This window comes from Gopherus flavomarginatus, chromosome 18 (assembly GCF_025201925.1).
Source record: "Gopherus flavomarginatus isolate rGopFla2 chromosome 18, rGopFla2.mat.asm, whole genome shotgun sequence".
Taxonomy (NCBI): domain Eukaryota; kingdom Metazoa; phylum Chordata; order Testudines; family Testudinidae; genus Gopherus; species Gopherus flavomarginatus.
Genome location: NC_066634.1, coordinates 3944749 through 3959871, shown reverse-complemented (window position 1 = coordinate 3959871; position 15123 = coordinate 3944749). Strand labels below are relative to the sequence as shown.

Below are 15123 nucleotides of genomic sequence, written 5' to 3'. Positions count from 1 at the left end.
CTCCGCCCCCCCCCCGCCGCCCCCGCTCGCAGCTGATTGGTCCAGGCGATGCCGGGGCGTTAAAAATTAATAATCGCCCACCCAGAAATTTCCGTCCCCCCCCGCGATTTAAGGTGGATCCACTTAAGGTGGAATCGCATCGTCGGGGGGCGGGGGCAGAGAAGGGATGGGGGACGTTGGGGGGAAAGGTGCTGGGGGGAAGGGGCCGTTGGGGGGCAGGGGAGGGGGGCGCTGGGAGAGAGAAGGGGGTAGGGAAAGGGGGCGTTAGGGGGCAGTGGGGGGCGTTAGGGGGGAGGGGGAGTTGGGGGGCGCTGGGAGGGGGAAGGGGCCGCGGGAGGGGGCGTTAGGGGGGAGGGGGAGGTGCGGGGCAGTGGGGGGAAGGGGGCGGGGGAGGGGGCGTTAGGGGGCAGTGGGGGCAGTGAGGGGAGGGGCGGTGGGGGGCGCTGGGGGAAGGGGCCGTTGGGGGGCAGTGGGGGGCGCTGGGGGGGAGGGGGCGTTAGGGGGGAGGGGGAGGGGAGATGGGGGGCGCTGGGGGAGGGGGCCGTTGGGGGGCAGTGGGGGGCGCTGGGGGGAGGGGGCGTTAGGGGGGAGGGGCAGGGGAGATGGGGGCGCTGGGGGAAGGGGCCGTTGGGGGGCAGTGGGGGGCGCTGGGGGGGAGGGGGCGTTAGGGGGGAGGGGGAGGGGAGATGGGGGGCGCTGGGGGAGGGGGCCGTTGGGGGGCAGTGGGGGGCGCTGGGAGACCCCGTAGCCCCGGGAAGCTCCAACGGCTCCAGTCGCCTCGCGCCTCGATCCCGCCCCGCCAGGTGCCGGTTAGAGCAGCCCGGGGGGCGGAGCGGGGGCCCGAGGGGGGCGGGGCAGCCCGGGGGGAGGGGCGGGGGCCCGAGGGGGCGGGGCAGCCCGGGGGGCGGAGCGGGGGCCCGAGGGGGGCGGGGCAGCCCGGGGGGCGGAGCGGGGGGGCCCGGGGGGGGCGGGGCAGCCCGGGGGGAGGGTCAGGGGCCCGAGGGGGGCGGGGCAGCCTGGGGGGAGGGGCGGGGGCCCGAGGGGGCGGGGCAGCCCGGGGGCCGGAGCGGGGGGGCCGAAGGGGCAGCCCGGGGGGAGGGGCGGGGCCCGAGGGGGGCGGGGCAGCCTGGGGGGAGGGGCGGGGGCCCGAGGGGGCGGGGCAGCCCGGGGGGAGGAGCGGGGGGGCCCGAAGGGGCAGCCCGGGGGGAGGAGCGGGGCCCCGAGGTGGGCGGGGCAGCCTGGGGGGAGGGCCGGGGGCCCGAGGGGGCGGGGCAGCCCAGTGGAGGAGTGGGGGGGCGGGTGACACCGCCCGGCCCCGCCCCCCGGCTGATGCAAGGCGCGTGAGCGGCCACGCTGGCCCCGCGCTCCCCGCCCGGCGGCAGGTGGGACCCGGGGGGACCCGCGGGGTGGGGGCCGTTGGGGGGGCCCTAGGGGTTGGGGCTTCTGGGTACAACGCCCCGCGCTCCCCCCGGGGGGGGGGCTGCTCCGTGGGAGCCCGGACTCCTGGGTTCCCTCCCCGGCTCGGGGGGGTCGGGGGGGGTCTGCGAGCGCGGTGCAAATCGCTTCTTTAACTTGTTTCAATGTTGTGTCCCCCCCCAGCTCTTCCTGAGACCCTCCTCGGGGGCGTGCGGCTGGCTCGGGGGGGCTGGGTGTGCGGGGCCCGGCTCTGGGGTGCGGCTGGCTCGGGGGGGGCGCGGGGGCTGGGGTGCGGCTGGCTCGGGGGGGCTGGGTGTGCGGGACCCGGCGCTGGGCTGCGGCTGGTTCTAGGGGGGCGGAGGGGCTGGGAGGGCGGCGACCCCTCGCTCGGCTCTGGGGTGCGGCTGGCTCTGGGGGGAGCAGAGGGGGCCGGGTATGGGGGACCCGGCGCTGGGCTGCGGCTGGCTCTGGGAGGGCAGAGGGGCTGGAAGTTGGGGACCCCTCGCCCGGCTCTGGGGTGCGGCTGGCTCTGGGGGGCGCGGGGGCTGGGGTGCGGCTGGCTCTGGGGGGAGCAGAGGGGGCTGGGTATGGGGAACCCGGCGCTGGGGTGCGGCTGGCTCTGGGGGGGCGGAGGGGCTGAGTGTGCGGGGACCCCTCGCCCGGCGCTGGGGTGCGGCTGGCTCTGGGGTGGGGCGTGGGGCTGTTTGAGGCTGTGGTGGGGATGGAGGCGCTTGCTGCACCCCTCGGAGCAGGGAGGGGGCAGTTCAGCGGCTGGGGGCAAGTTGGGCCGAGCTGGGCCGTGACTCCTGACGGAGATCCAGGCATGGGATCCTGGGAGCAGGTGGCATCTCCATGGGGTGGGGGGAGACCCCGTCCTCCTGTGCCTGGTTTATGGGGCGGGGGGAGGCCTGCAGCAACTGGGACTCCTCAGCTGGGGGCACTGCTGTGAGGAAGCTCGCAGCACCGGGGTCCATGCCCCTCCTCCAGCCCCAAAGCAATTAGACTGCCTTGGCGTTGTGCCCTGTGCGTTTAAAGAGCCCCCTCCCCGCCGGCCAGCCCTTTGCCTGAGGGTTGCGGGGGAAGGGGAGTCCAATTGTGAGCTGCCCCCAGCTCACCTACACGCTGGAGCGCACCCAGACCCCCCCCCCCCAGCACTGAGACCCTTTGTGAGGCCTGGCAGAGCTGGGGCGTGCGAGTCGCGCACCGGGCGCCTCTGTTTGGCGCGACCCCCTGCTGGGACTGGCACTGCCCCCCGGATGGAAGGAGAATCCGTCCCTGGTGCCCTCCCAGGGCAGCTCTGAGCCAGGGCAGGTAGTGAGGGGCGGGAGGGCCCTTATGGATAGTCTGAAGTGCGAGGTGGGTATATGGTCCCTATAGATTTCCAGAGCTTTGGTGGAGGGACTGGGCCAACAAACCCTATAGATTTCCAGAGCCGAGAGGTTCTTTGTGGGGGCCCTATAGATTTTGGACCCTGTAGGTTTCTGGTGCTGGGACCCTGTAGATTTTGGTAATGGGGGTGGCTGGGTGTATGGACCCTATAGGGGGCAGCCGGGGGGGCGCCGCCAGGGGCTGGGCCGAGAGCAGCGTCTCCAATGCACTTTGGGCCCTGTCACGTTAACCTAGGGCTGGAGTGGGGCCAGTAGGGGGCACCCTCCCCTCGCAGGCAGCGCTGATCCCATATACCCAGCCCCCGTGCCCCACCCCAGAGGGGCATCTCAGTGCTGGGCAAGGGGTCCCCGTGTACCTAGCCCCCACGCCCCACCCCAGAGGGGCCGCGTCCCAGCACCGCCTGTGTGAAGAGCCCCATCTATCCTGATCAGTCTGTTGGTTTTGTTTCTCGCAGGTTTTCATTTGGGCTCTGGGGGCTGGTGAGTGAGTGTGATTGGCGGGGAGGGAGGGGGGTTTGCACGTGCAGCACACGCGTGTGTGTCTGGTGCCCAAGTGAGGGGCTGGGTTTGGAAGTGCGTGCAGGTGGGCAGTTCCCTGGGGCCAGAGGGAGCTGGTGTGAACGAGTGTGCGAGCGAGTGCTCAGGTGCAGGCTGTTCCCGTGTCAGTGTGCGTGGCCCCAGCCCTCTCCCGCCCGCCATGGACAAGGTGAAGCCGGAGGAGGAGGGGACAAACCCCGGGGAGCTCTGCCTGGGGGGGCTGGCGGAGGAGCCCCCCGCCCGGCCGGCCTGGAGTAGCAAGGCTGAATACATCCTGGCGCAGGTCGGCTTCTCCGTGGGGCTCGGCAACATCTGGCGCTTCCCCTATCTGTGCCACCAGAACGGGGGAGGTGAGTGGGGGGTGCGGAGGGGGCTGGGTTAACAAGGGGAGGCCATGGGATTGGGGGACAGGGCGGAGGAGAGGCTCTTAAGGTTTATGGGGGGGTGCTGGGGGATTGGGGGCAGGAACAGGGCCGGATTAACCTTTTGTGGGCCCGGGCCTCCCTGTGCTTCCAGCGTGCCCCTTCCCCTCGGGAGTGGGCCCATGCCATGCCATGCCACATGCCCCCTGCTCAACACTGGACAGCCCCCCTGGACCCGCTATGCCCAGTGCCCCCCCTAGACCCTGCCACAAATGCACAGCACCTTGCACGACAGCACCTTGCACGACAGCACCTTGCCCAGCGCCCTCCTGCCCACAGCCCCACCACAACTGCCCAGAACCCCCCACTCCCTAGTGCCCCAACTCACAGAGATCTGCCCCACCCCCTCACAGACCAGCACCTGCCCCAGGCCCTCCAGAGACCCCCTCCCCCACGCCCTGCCTCCCAGCCCCACTCACCGGCCCTGCTGGGAGGCGACTGTGTCTGCTGGGCTTAGCCGGCAGCATGCCGGGGTCAGAATCTCTCTGGGCCTGCCCCACCCGGGCTCCCTCAGGACCCACTTATCTGGAGGGGCCCAGCCAACACCCCACTTACTGTCCCCCGCCCCCCCCGACCTGGCTGAGACTGGCCGGGTGGTGGGAAGCAGAGACTGCCCAGAGCCGGAGGTGCCCTGGGGTCCGGCTGGGGGGTGAGAGCAGGGGGTGGGGTCAGGGGTGGAGAGGAGCCATCAGCCGGCCAGTGGCTGGCTGAGAGGAATAAGTGGTGGGCAGGATTGGGGGAGCCAGCGGGGTCTCGGGGCACAGGGCAAGCAGAGCAGGATTGGGGCCCCTCTGAGCATGGGCCCGGCTCCATGGCACAGGTTGATGGGGTGGGGGCCTGGGGTCTCCAGGACTGTGTCGCCGGGGGGGAGGTTGGGGTCTCTGGGTGGCTCCAGACTTGTAAACCCCTCCTACCATCGCCCCCCTGCAGGAGCCTTCATCCTCCTCTACCTCCTGATCCTCCTGGTGGTGGGGATCCCCCTCTTCTTCCTGGAGCTGGCGGCCGGGCAGAGCATCCGCCAGGGCAGCATCGGGGTCTGGCAGCACTTCAGCCCCCGCCTGGTCGGCATCGGCTTCGCCAGCTGCGTGGTGAGTGCGGGGGGCACTGCTGCAGGGAAGCTTGCAGCACCAGCGGAGAATTCCTGCTGGTTTCTATTGTTCTCGTTTGCCTGCCCCTGCCCCACCCCTGGGGGGCCTGGCCCAGTGCTGGGAAAGGGGTCCCCATGTCCCTGTCACTTGTCCCGCTGTGGTGGGGGGATGGTCTCTCAGCAGCGGGCGAGGGGTCCCCGTGTCCCCGCCCCCAGGGGCCCATCTCAGCAGCGGGCGAGGGGTCCCCGTGTCCCCGCCCCCAGGGGCCCATCTCAGCAGCGGGCGAGGGGTCCCCGTGTCCCCGCCCCCAGGGGCCCATCTCGGCAGCGGGCGAGGGGTCCCCGTGTCCCCGCCCCCAGGGGCCCATCTCGGCAGCGGGCGAGGGGTCCCCGTGTCCCCGCCCCCAGGGGCCCATCTCGGCAGCGGGCGAGGGGTCCCCGTGTCCCCGCCCCCAGGGGCCCATCTCAGCAGCGGGCGAGGGGTCCCCGTGTCCCCGCCCCCAGGGGCCCATCTCAGCAGCGGGCGAGGGGTCCCCGTGTCCCCGCCCCCAGGGACCCATCTCAGCAGCGGGCGAGGGGTCCCCGTGTCCCCGCCCCCAGGGGGCCCATCTCAGCAGCGGGCGAGGGGTCCCCGTGTCCCCGCCCCCAGGGGGCCCATCCTGGCACCGGGCGATGTGTCCCCGTGTCTCTGACACAGCCCCAGGGGGCCCATCCTGGCAGCGGGCGAGGGGTCCCCGTGTCTCTGACACAGCCCCAGGGGGCCCATCCTGGCACCGAGCGAGGTGTCCCCGGGTCCCCAGCCGGACTCACCCCTGTCTCCGTGCCAGGTCTGTGGGTTTGTTTCTCTCTATTACAACGTGATCATTGCCTGGAGCCTCTTCTACCTCGGCAACTCCTTGCGTGCCACCCTGCCCTGGGCCAGCTGCCCCCTCCGCGCCAACCGCAGCCAGCCAGGTAGGTGCTACAGCCCCTGCCTGCCGCTGGGGGGCGCCACCTTCCCTCCAGCCCCTGGCCCAGGCCCCATTTTGATCTGGCTACAGATGGGGGGCGGGGGAGGGAAGGGGGGTGCTGCCTGGTTCCGACCCGGCTGGGCTGGAACCGGGTTGGGGGGTGGTGCTGCCTGGTTCCGACCCGGCTGGGCTGGAACCGGGTTGGGGGGTGGTGCTGCCTGGTTCCGACCCGGCTGGGCTGGAACCGGGTTGGGGGGTGGTGCTGCCTGGTTCCGACCCGGCTGGGCTGGAACCGGGTTGGGGGGTGGTGCTGCCTGGTTCCGACCCGGCTGGGCCGCAGGGCGGTTCTGACCCAGCTGGGCTCTGTGTTGGCAGAACCCGAATGTGCCCAGAGCTCCCCCACCACCTACTACTGGTACCGGGAGGCGCTGGACGTAAGCGAGTCGATCGGCGCCGGCGGGGGTGTGAACCTGGCCCTGGCCGGCTGCCTGCTGGGCGCCTGGGCCCTGGTCTGCGGTGCCCTCATCCGGGGCATCAAGTCCTCGGGCAAGGTGAGCACAGCCCCCGCCCCGGCCCCCCCAGGCCCACTGTCCCCCATCTCCGCCTGGCTTCCTGCTGCCCTCCCACTGCCCCTCCTCCCATCACCCCACTGCCACCCTCCTCATTACCTCCCTCCCCGTCTGTCTGGGGTGGGCAGGTCAGGCCCAGATGTTCGGGGGGGGGCACATAATCTCCCCCCTGTGTGTGGGAGGATTCGGGGGTGGGGCAAGCTGGGGAGGCTGTTGGGGCACAGGGTGAGAGCCCCCCCTCACTGCCCCCTGCCCCCCCCAGGTGCTGTATTTCAGCTCCCTCTTCCCCTACGTGGTGCTGCTCTGCTTCCTGGTGCGGGGGCTGCTGCTGGACGGGGCGGCTGACGGCATCCGCATCATGTTCACCCCCCAGGTGAGAGCGGGGATGGGCCCTCCTGGACGGATCGGGTCCCCGCCCTGGCCAAATCCCCCGGCCTGGGTCCCAGCTCCCTCATCCCTGGCCTGATCTCTCCCCCCACCCCCCCCAACACCTCCGGCTGGATCCCTCTGGCACAAATGCCAGCCTCCCTGGGCTAGATCAGGTCCCCCCTGGCTGGAATCACCTGGCTAGAGCGCCAGCCCGTGTCCCCAGTTGGATCGAGCCCCCCACTCTCCCTGGGGCTGGAGTGCCGGGATCAGCCCCCCACTCTCCCTGGGGCTGGAGTGCCGGGACCCCCACCCAGGGCTCCGGGTACCCATCCCTGTGGCTCACGCCTGGCTGCCCGCAGCTGGCGGTCTGGGGCGACATGCAGGTCTGGCGCCAGGCAGCCACCCAGGTCTTCTTCTCGCTGGGGCTGGGCTTCGGGAGCGTCATCGCCTACTCCAGCTACAACCCGCGGCACAACGACTGTCACGCCGATGGGCTGCTGGTAGCCACCATCAACTTCCTCACCTCGCTGCTGGCCACGCTGGTCGTCTTCGCCGTGCTGGGCTTCCGGGCCACCGCCGTCGCCAGGGCCTGCGTGGCAAGGTGAGCCGTGCCCCCTCTCCCACGCTCAGCCCCCCTCCCGCCCGCACCGGGCACGCGCTGACCCAGCCTCTCCCCTCCGTCCGCCGCAGGAACGTGGAGGTGCTGACCCAGCTGCTGGGGACCGGAGCCCAGCCCACCCTGGAGCTGCCCACCCTGGACCCGGCGGCATTGTCCCCCCCCCAGTACAGCGCTTGGTACCGCAGGCTGCTCCCCGAGCTGGGCATCACGCTGCAGGGACACGGTGTCACCGACTGCCGGCTGGAGGACGAGATGAACAAGGTGCCTGGGGACGGGGGAGGGTCCCTGTGTTTCCCGCGCCCCGACCTGGGAGGGGGCCCCGTGTCCCCAGCCCTTGTCCCCTGACCTGGGAGAACAGCACAATAAAGACAATGCATTTCAAGGCAGACTGTCGCAAGCTCAGGGAGCTGGTAGGTAAAATCCCATGGGAAGCAACTCGCAGGGGAAAAACAATTGAAGACAGTGGCATTTTTTCCAGGAGACATTCTTAAGGGCACAAGAGCCAACTATCCCCCCTGAACTGGAAAGACAGGAAGTCTGGCAAGAGACCCTCCCCCGGCTTAACCCAGAGATTGTCCATGATCTAAAACTCAAGAGAGTCCTACAAAAAGTGGAAACTCGGCCAGATTACAAAGGATGAATGTAAACAAATAACACACGTGTGTAGGGGCAACACTGGACAGGCCGAGGCACAAACCGAGATCAAACTAGCTAGAGACATAACGGGTAATGAGAACATTCTACAAACACATTAGAAGCAAGAGGCAGCCCAAGGACAGGGTGGGCCCACGACTCAACAAGGGGTGAAAGACAATAACTGAAAACATGGAAGTGGCCGAGGTGCTTAATGACTTCAACGTTTCGGTTTTCACCGAGAAGCTTGGTGGCGACTGGACGTCTAAAGTAGCGCGTGCCGGAGAACATGAGGTAGGATCAGAGCCTGAAATAGGGAAAGAACAAGTCAAAAATAACTTAGACATCTTCAGATCACCAGGGCCTGGTGAAGTGCATCCTAGGATACTCAGGGAGCTGGCTGAGGAGATATCGGAGCCATTAGCGACTATCTCTGAGAAGTCATGGGAGACGTTCCCGGAGACTGGGAAAGACTGAAAAAACAGGGTTGTGGAGAAGAGAAGCCCGAGAGGGGATGGGAGAACAGTCTGCAAGTACAGAAAAGGTTGTTATAAGGAGGAGGGAGAAGATTGTTCTCGTTAACGTCTGAGGATTGGACAAGAAGCAACGGGCTTAAATTGCAGCAAGGGAGGGTTAGGTTGGACATTAAGAGAAACGTCCTGACTGTCGGGGTGGTGAAGCTCTGGAATAAATTGCCGAGGGAGGTGGTGAAATCTCCATTGTTGGGGATTGTTAAGAGCAGGTTGGACAAACCCATCAGGGACCGTCTAGATAATACTTAGTCCTTCCCTGAGGGCAGGGGACTGGCCTAGATGACCTCTCGAGGTCCCTTCCAGTCTTACAATTCTATATACCCAGCCCCATGCCCCTCCCCACGGGGGCTGCATCCCTGCACCGGGTGGGGTGTCCCTGTGTACCCTGCACCCTGACCCAAGGGGGCCCACGTACCCAGCTCTGGCACCCCACCCCAGAGGAGCTGCATCATAGCAGTGGGTGAGGGGTCTCTGCATACCCACCGCCTGACCCAGTCTCCATCTCTCCCCTGCAGGGCGTGGAGGGCACCGGCCTGGCCTTCATCACCTTCACAGAGGCCATGACCCTGTTCCCGGCCTCCCCATTCTGGTCCGTCCTCTTCTTCCTCATGCTGCTGAACCTGGGGCTGAGCACCATGCTGGGCAACATGCAGGGCATCCTCACCCCCCTGCTGGACCGCTACCCCCTCCTGCAGCGCCGCGCCACCCTCTTCACCGGTATGGTGGGGGCGGGGCCCAGGCGAGGGGATCACGGGGGGGTAGGAAGTGGGGAACCTGCATGACTGTGCACATGGGGGGGATGTGCACATGAATGGGGGAAGATTTCTGGGGTGCCAGGCTCTGCCCCCCCAGTGCTGCAGGGGGGATGTGGGGTTCCCAGGCCATCTCTGCCCTAGAGCTGCTAGTTGTCTGGTTTTCACTGCCGATCAGACCATTAATAACCCGGGCAGCGGGGCTAAGGCTCACTCCCTGCGGCTCCCAGAAGCGGCCACCAGATCCCTGCAGCCCTAAGGCGCCCGGGCGGTCAGTGCCGGCTTCGCGCATGGCTCCCGTCCCCTGTCCTGGTTCCGCGGCTCCCATTGGCCAGGAATCACAACGGGAACTGGGAGCTATGGGGGCAACGCCTGTGGACACAGGGGCGGGGCAGCACAAGGAGCGTCCCTGGCCACCCGAGCACCCAGGGGCTGCAGGGACCTGATGGCCGGGAGCCATGGTAAGTGCTGACGGGACCCCAACCCCCTGCCTCAGCCCGGAGCCCCCTTCTTCACCCCAAACCCTGTGACAGGTTCAGTCACAGAGACCCCCTTAGGACTGTCACCTCACGTGCTAAAGTTACCTCTGAGCCTGTTTTCCCTGTCAGCTTGGGACTTCAGAACCCTGCCTTATTGAGCCAGACGCGCTGGCCTGCTGCAACCCAGACCCAGGGTCTGAACCACGTTCCCAGAGCGGCAGACTGAGCCGAAAACAGCTTAGCAGGTTACCTGACTCCAGCACCCAGACACCCAGCTCCCAGTGGGATCCAAACCCCAAATAAATGTGTTTACCCTGTGTAAAGCTTATACAGGGTAAACTCATATATTGTCCACCCTCTATAACACCGATAGAGAGAGATGCACAGCTGCTTGCTCCACCAGGTATTAATCACTTACTCTGGGTCAATTTAATAAGCAAAAGTGATTTTATTAAGTTAATTGGCCTGGTTGCTGGGAGCCATCTAAGATCCCAAACCACCATTAATGAATGGCCCCCATTTTGCATAATTACAGGAGGTCCTCAGAGTTAATTTCATCTTTCTAGCTTCAGATACAAGAGTGACGCATTCATACAAATAGGACGATCACACTCGTAACCTTTGTAATGGTGCCTTCCAAGAGACCTTTTGCACGAAGCCTATTGCAGTTGCATTATATTCACACTCCTAAGCATATTTCCGTAAAACCTTATGGATTGGAATGTCACAAACCCCTGCCCCAGTCCGGAGCCCCTCCCAGAGCCTGCACCCCCCTCCCACACCCCAACCCGGTGCCCCAGCCTGGAGACGCCTCCTTCACCCCAAACCCCTCATCTCCAGCCAGAGCCCTCCCCACCCCCCTGCCCCAGGTATGTGGGAGTCCAAGGCTCTCTCTCTCTCCCCCAGTGCTGTGGGGGGCTGTGGGGGTCTCAGGCTTGCTCTTCCCCTCCAGTGCTGTGGGGATATGTGGGAGGGTCTCAGGCTCGCTCTTCTGCCCCCCAGTTCTGTGGGGGGATGTGGAGGGTCTCAGGCTTGCCCCCCTCGGTGCTGTGGGGGAATGTGGGGGTCCCAGGCTCTCTCTACCCAACCCAGTGCTGTGCTGTGGGCGGACATGGGGGTCCCAGGCTCTCCCCCCCCCCCTTTCCCCAGTGCTGTGCTGTAGGGGTCCCAGGCTCTCCCTCCTTCCCCCCCAGTGCTGTGCTGTGGGGGATGTGGGGGTCCCAGGCTCGTGCTCTCTCTCTCCCCTAGTGCTGTGCTGTAGGGGTCCCAGGCTCTCTCTCCTTCCCCCCCAGTGCTGTGCTGTGGGGGATGTGGGGGTCCCAGGCTCACGCTCTCTCTCCCCCAGTGCTGTGCTGTGTTGTGGGGGATGTGGGGGTCCCAGGCTCACGCTCTCTCTCCCCTAGTGCTGTGCTGCACCGGCGGGTTCCTGCTGGGGCTGATGTTTGTGCAGCGCTCAGGCAGCTACTTCGTCTCGATGTTCGACGACTACTCGGCCACCCTGCCCCTGGTGGCTGTTGTGGCCTGTGAGGCCGTGTCCGTGGCCTGGGTCTACGGGGCGGACAGGTATCTGCCCCCCCTCCCCCTCAGAGTACCACCCCACAGCTCCCCCCCGGGGGTCCTTTCCCTCCCTGCCTGGCCCCCTGCCCCTCCCTCTCAGGGTCCCTCCCCTCCCCTCCCCCCTGGGGCCTAACTCTAAGGGCTGCACAGATGCCCCCCCAAGGCCCTGCCTCCCATTCCCCTGGACCTCCGGTCCCCACTGGGTCAACCCCATAACCCCTCTACCCCCCAGGCCTCTGCCCTCCCCCCTGTGGTCTGGCTCCATGGGGTGGGGCTGGGGAGCCCCAGGCTCCCCCCTCCCCCACGGCTGACCCCTGCCCCCTGCAGGTTCCTGGCAGAGGTGGAGACCATGCTGGGCTGGCAGCCCTGGCGGATGGGCTGGCGGCCCTGGCGGCTCTATGGCTACATGTGGCGTTACGGCAGCCTGCTGGCCATGCTGGGGCTGCTGCTGGCCAGCCTGGGGCAGATCTGCCACAGCCCCCCCACCTACCAGGCCTGGGACCAGGTGCAGGTGAGAACCCCTGTGGGCGTGGAGCCGGGGCAGAGGGGCCCATGGTCGGGGCAGGGCGGGGAGCCAGGACACCGGGGCTGATGGGCCAGTGGGTCGGGGCTGGCTGGGGATCCTGGGCGGAGGGGTCCGCGGGTCAAGGCTGGATGGGGAGTTGGATCGGAGGGGCCTACGAGGCTGCGCAGGGAGCTGGGGTGGAAGGACCCGCGGGTTGAGGCTGGGCGGGGAGCCGGGGCAGAGGGGCCTGTGGGTTGGGTGCCCCCCCAGGTGGGGAGCTGGGATGCTGGGGCGGGGAGCTGGATCGGAGGGGCCTGCAGGGCTGTGCAGGGAGCCAGGGTGGTCAGGTCCGAGTGGAGAGCCAGGACCTCGGAGAAGATGGGCCCGCGGGTTGGGGCTGGCCGGGGTCCCGGAGGAGATGGGCCCGCGGGTCGGGTCCAGGTGGGGGGCCAGGGCAGAGGGGCCCACGGGTCGGGTCCGGGCGGGGAGCCGGGACCCCAGAGGAGAGGGGCCCGTGGATCGGGTCCAGGTGGAGGGGCCCGCGGGTCGGGTCGGGTCCGGGCGGGGAGCCGGGACCCCGGAGGAGAGGGGCCCACGGGTCGGGTCCAGGTGGGGGGCCAGGGCGGAGGGGCCCACAGGAGAGGGGCCCGCGGGTCGGGTCGGGTCCGGGCGGGGAGCCGGGGCCCGCGGGTTGGGGAGCTGGGACGCCGGGGTAGATGGGCCCTGGCAGGTTTGACCCTCGATCTCTCTCGCAGGCGGAGGAGACGCGGGTGCCGTACCCCCCCTGGGCTCTGGCCATGCTGATCTTGCTCATCGTTGTGGCCACCCTGCCCATCCCCGCGCTCTACGTCCGGCAGCTGGTGAGGGAGAGGCAGGCGCGGCGCCGCCAGCAGGGGGCGCCCCCCAGAGCGCAGCCGGAGGAGGAGGAGGTGGAGAGCCCGGCTGACCCCGAGGGCTTGGCCAATGGGTACCTGCCCGTCCGCACCGAGGAGCCCCCCCGGGCTGGGGCCTCCCTACGGGGGGGGCCAAACTAATGGGGGGATACGAGGGGGTAGAGGTCAAAGGTCATTGGAAGGGAGCATCTGTGACCCCTCCCCTTGGGTGGGGCTGGCCCCCTGCCCAGGGCGGGCACCGGGCTTGATTAGTGGACCTGGGAAAGAGCCAAGGATTCCTACTGGTGGCTCGAAAGAAGGCGCCTTCTCTGATTGGTGGAGGGAGAAGAGCTGCTCACTGGGCGCCTGGAGCCAAAGGACCAATAAGGGAAGGAAGAACAAAGCAACCCCCGATTGGTGGACCCATGCGGCAGGGCGGCCTCTGATTGGTGGAGCAAAACACTGTGCGCTCTGATTGGTGGACTGAGGAGGCAGTGAGGGGGAGACCAACCTGCAGTGCGGGGTCCCCCCACCCCCTTCTCTCTACTTTACACGCGGGGTGGCCATGTTGTTCCCGCGGCGTTGCCTGGGGCGGCCATCTTGTCTTCCTCCCAAGGCCGCCCGTGCCCTGCTGAGGCCTTCTGAGAAACATGGTGCTAACGAAGCCCTCTCCTGTCGGGGCTGGAGCCACCAGCCCCCCTGGTGCCAAGCCTGGCCTAGCCGAGCCCCACACAAGTGCCTGAGCCTCTGGGGTAGACGGGGGCCTCCCCTGGCAAGACATGGGGCCAGATTTCGTTGTTGGGGGCCAGGCCATTGACAGCCACAGCCCGAGGCCCCCCAATGCTGCCGCCCGTCTCGCCAATGACGGTTGATGGGCAGACGGGGTACGGGGTGGGGCCTCTGCCCCATAACGTGTGTGTGGAAACCAGGTACGATCGGGGCAAGTCTAGGGTAGACTCCACCCACGTGGTACAGGAGGCCTGCTGAGACCAGCTGCTGTTTACACCAGTTGTTGCAACAACGTGGAGGGGAAAGCCCGGCCCAGTGTGGCTCCAGCTGCTGGGTTGGGCTGAGGGCAGCTGCTGTCTATACTAATGGTAGCAACAGTGACATGGGGGAGCAGGGGCTGCCTGGCCCTGCTGGGTCTTTCTCCCGCACTGCGCTGAACTCGGAGGGGTGGCAGTCGGACACCTGGGGCCTCTTTTTAGAGGGAAAGTTGCCACGATGCTGCTGGTCCTGGCATGTTTTGATGGGCTGGGGGATGGGTCTTATTCCCCCTCCTGCTAACGGGGGGAGGCGTCACCCCATAGGATCCAGGGCTAAGAACACAGGGGCTGAGCCCCACAGAATTAATGTATTGTCATCTAGCCATTCCCTATCCATCCCTCACTCCATATGTCCTCCAAACCTCATCTATCCACCCCCCATGGCTCCATTTCCCTCTCCCCCTGCCCCAGGGTGCCTCCTTAGCTCTCCTGGGCTCAGCCCCTCTCTGCGTCTAACCCACCGGCCCTGGAACAAGAAGATTCTGTCTGACAGACACTTCCAGAGTTACCCGACAGCCACAATGGTACGTACGGGGAGGGGGTTGGGCCAGGCCTCCGGATTCCTGGGTTCAATTCTGGCCGCTGGCTCCCCTGCCTTGCTGGGCCTCAGTTTTCCCCCTCTGTAAAATGGGGGTTGTTCCTCCTTGATCTGTTTAGATTATAAATATCTCAGAGCAGGGGGATTTCGCTGGGGTACTAAGCAGTGGGGGCGGGTGGGTTGGTATCTGGAAATCTCTTGCCCACTGTGGGAACTCTTGCTGGCCCGCAGGTGCCAGGGGTGGGCTGGAATTCCCTGGGGGGATGGGGAACCACAGCCCCTCAGCAGGTGCGCGTGGGAGGGTGTGTTACTGACTGTATTGTTTTCATAGTGTTATTCTTGCCTGAAGAATAAAGGTGTTTCATTCATGCCGAGCAGGGTGGTGATTGCGAGCCCGCGGGGAGTGACCAGAGGGTGGGCGCTGGCCTGCTCTGCCAGCCTGGGCACCAGGGAGCTGCAGGTGATGGTGGAGGAGCCACGTGTGGCACTCTGGCTAGGTCGGGGGGGGAGACGTGGGTGCAGCAGCTCTGCCCTGGTACCCCTGGGGCCGAGGTGCTAGCTGCTCCCTGGCGATACGCCATGGCATGCAGGTGGCACCAGCTTTGCAGCCCCTGGCACCCTGCACTGGCATTGCTCCGTCGTGCCAGCAGGGCAATGGAGTGGGGCTGACGCCTGCGGCTGAGGCTCTTGTCTGCAATGCCTCAGGGCGGCCCCCAGCCGGGCGGGCCCCGTTCCCAGGGCGGCCCCCAGCCGGGCGGGCCCCGTTCCCAGGGCGGCCCCCAGCCGGGCGGCTCTCGTCCACGGGGCTCACGGGGCAGGGGATGTGTGGGCTGCGGGAGGGGCCCAGAAGG

The 15123-nt window shown here is 67.2% G+C and overlaps 1 protein-coding gene across 1 annotated transcript; it reads left to right on the top strand.

Moving 5' to 3' along the window:
* Nucleotides 1–1315: 1315 nt before the first annotated feature.
* Nucleotides 1316–14641, top strand: SLC6A16 (solute carrier family 6 member 16). The gene is made up of 12 exons (XM_050927692.1): nucleotides 1316–1382; nucleotides 3260–3691; nucleotides 4694–4851; nucleotides 5678–5804; nucleotides 6176–6351; nucleotides 6632–6742; nucleotides 7098–7339; nucleotides 7429–7618; nucleotides 9039–9240; nucleotides 11158–11317; nucleotides 11639–11822; nucleotides 12572–14641. Exons 2-12 carry the CDS (start codon nucleotides 3502–3504, stop codon nucleotides 12848–12850), a joined length of 2019 nt encoding a protein of 672 aa, XP_050783649.1. The 5' UTR covers nucleotides 1316–1382; nucleotides 3260–3501; the 3' UTR covers nucleotides 12851–14641.
* The last annotated feature ends 482 nt before the right edge of the window (nucleotides 14642–15123 follow it).

Excerpts from the sequence above, each read along its gene's own strand:
- SLC6A16 (XM_050927692.1), top strand. The coding sequence starts at position 3,502 with ATGGACAAGGTGAAGCCGGAGGAGGAGGGGACAAACCCCGGGGAGCTC. Across the intron at positions 6,352-6,631 it reads GCATCAAGTCCTCGGGCAAG|GTGCTGTATTTCAGCTCCCT; the intron begins GTGAGCACAGCC and ends TGCCCCCCCCAG. Across the intron at positions 11,318-11,638 it reads TGGGTCTACGGGGCGGACAG|GTTCCTGGCAGAGGTGGAGA; the intron begins GTATCTGCCCCC and ends TGCCCCCTGCAG.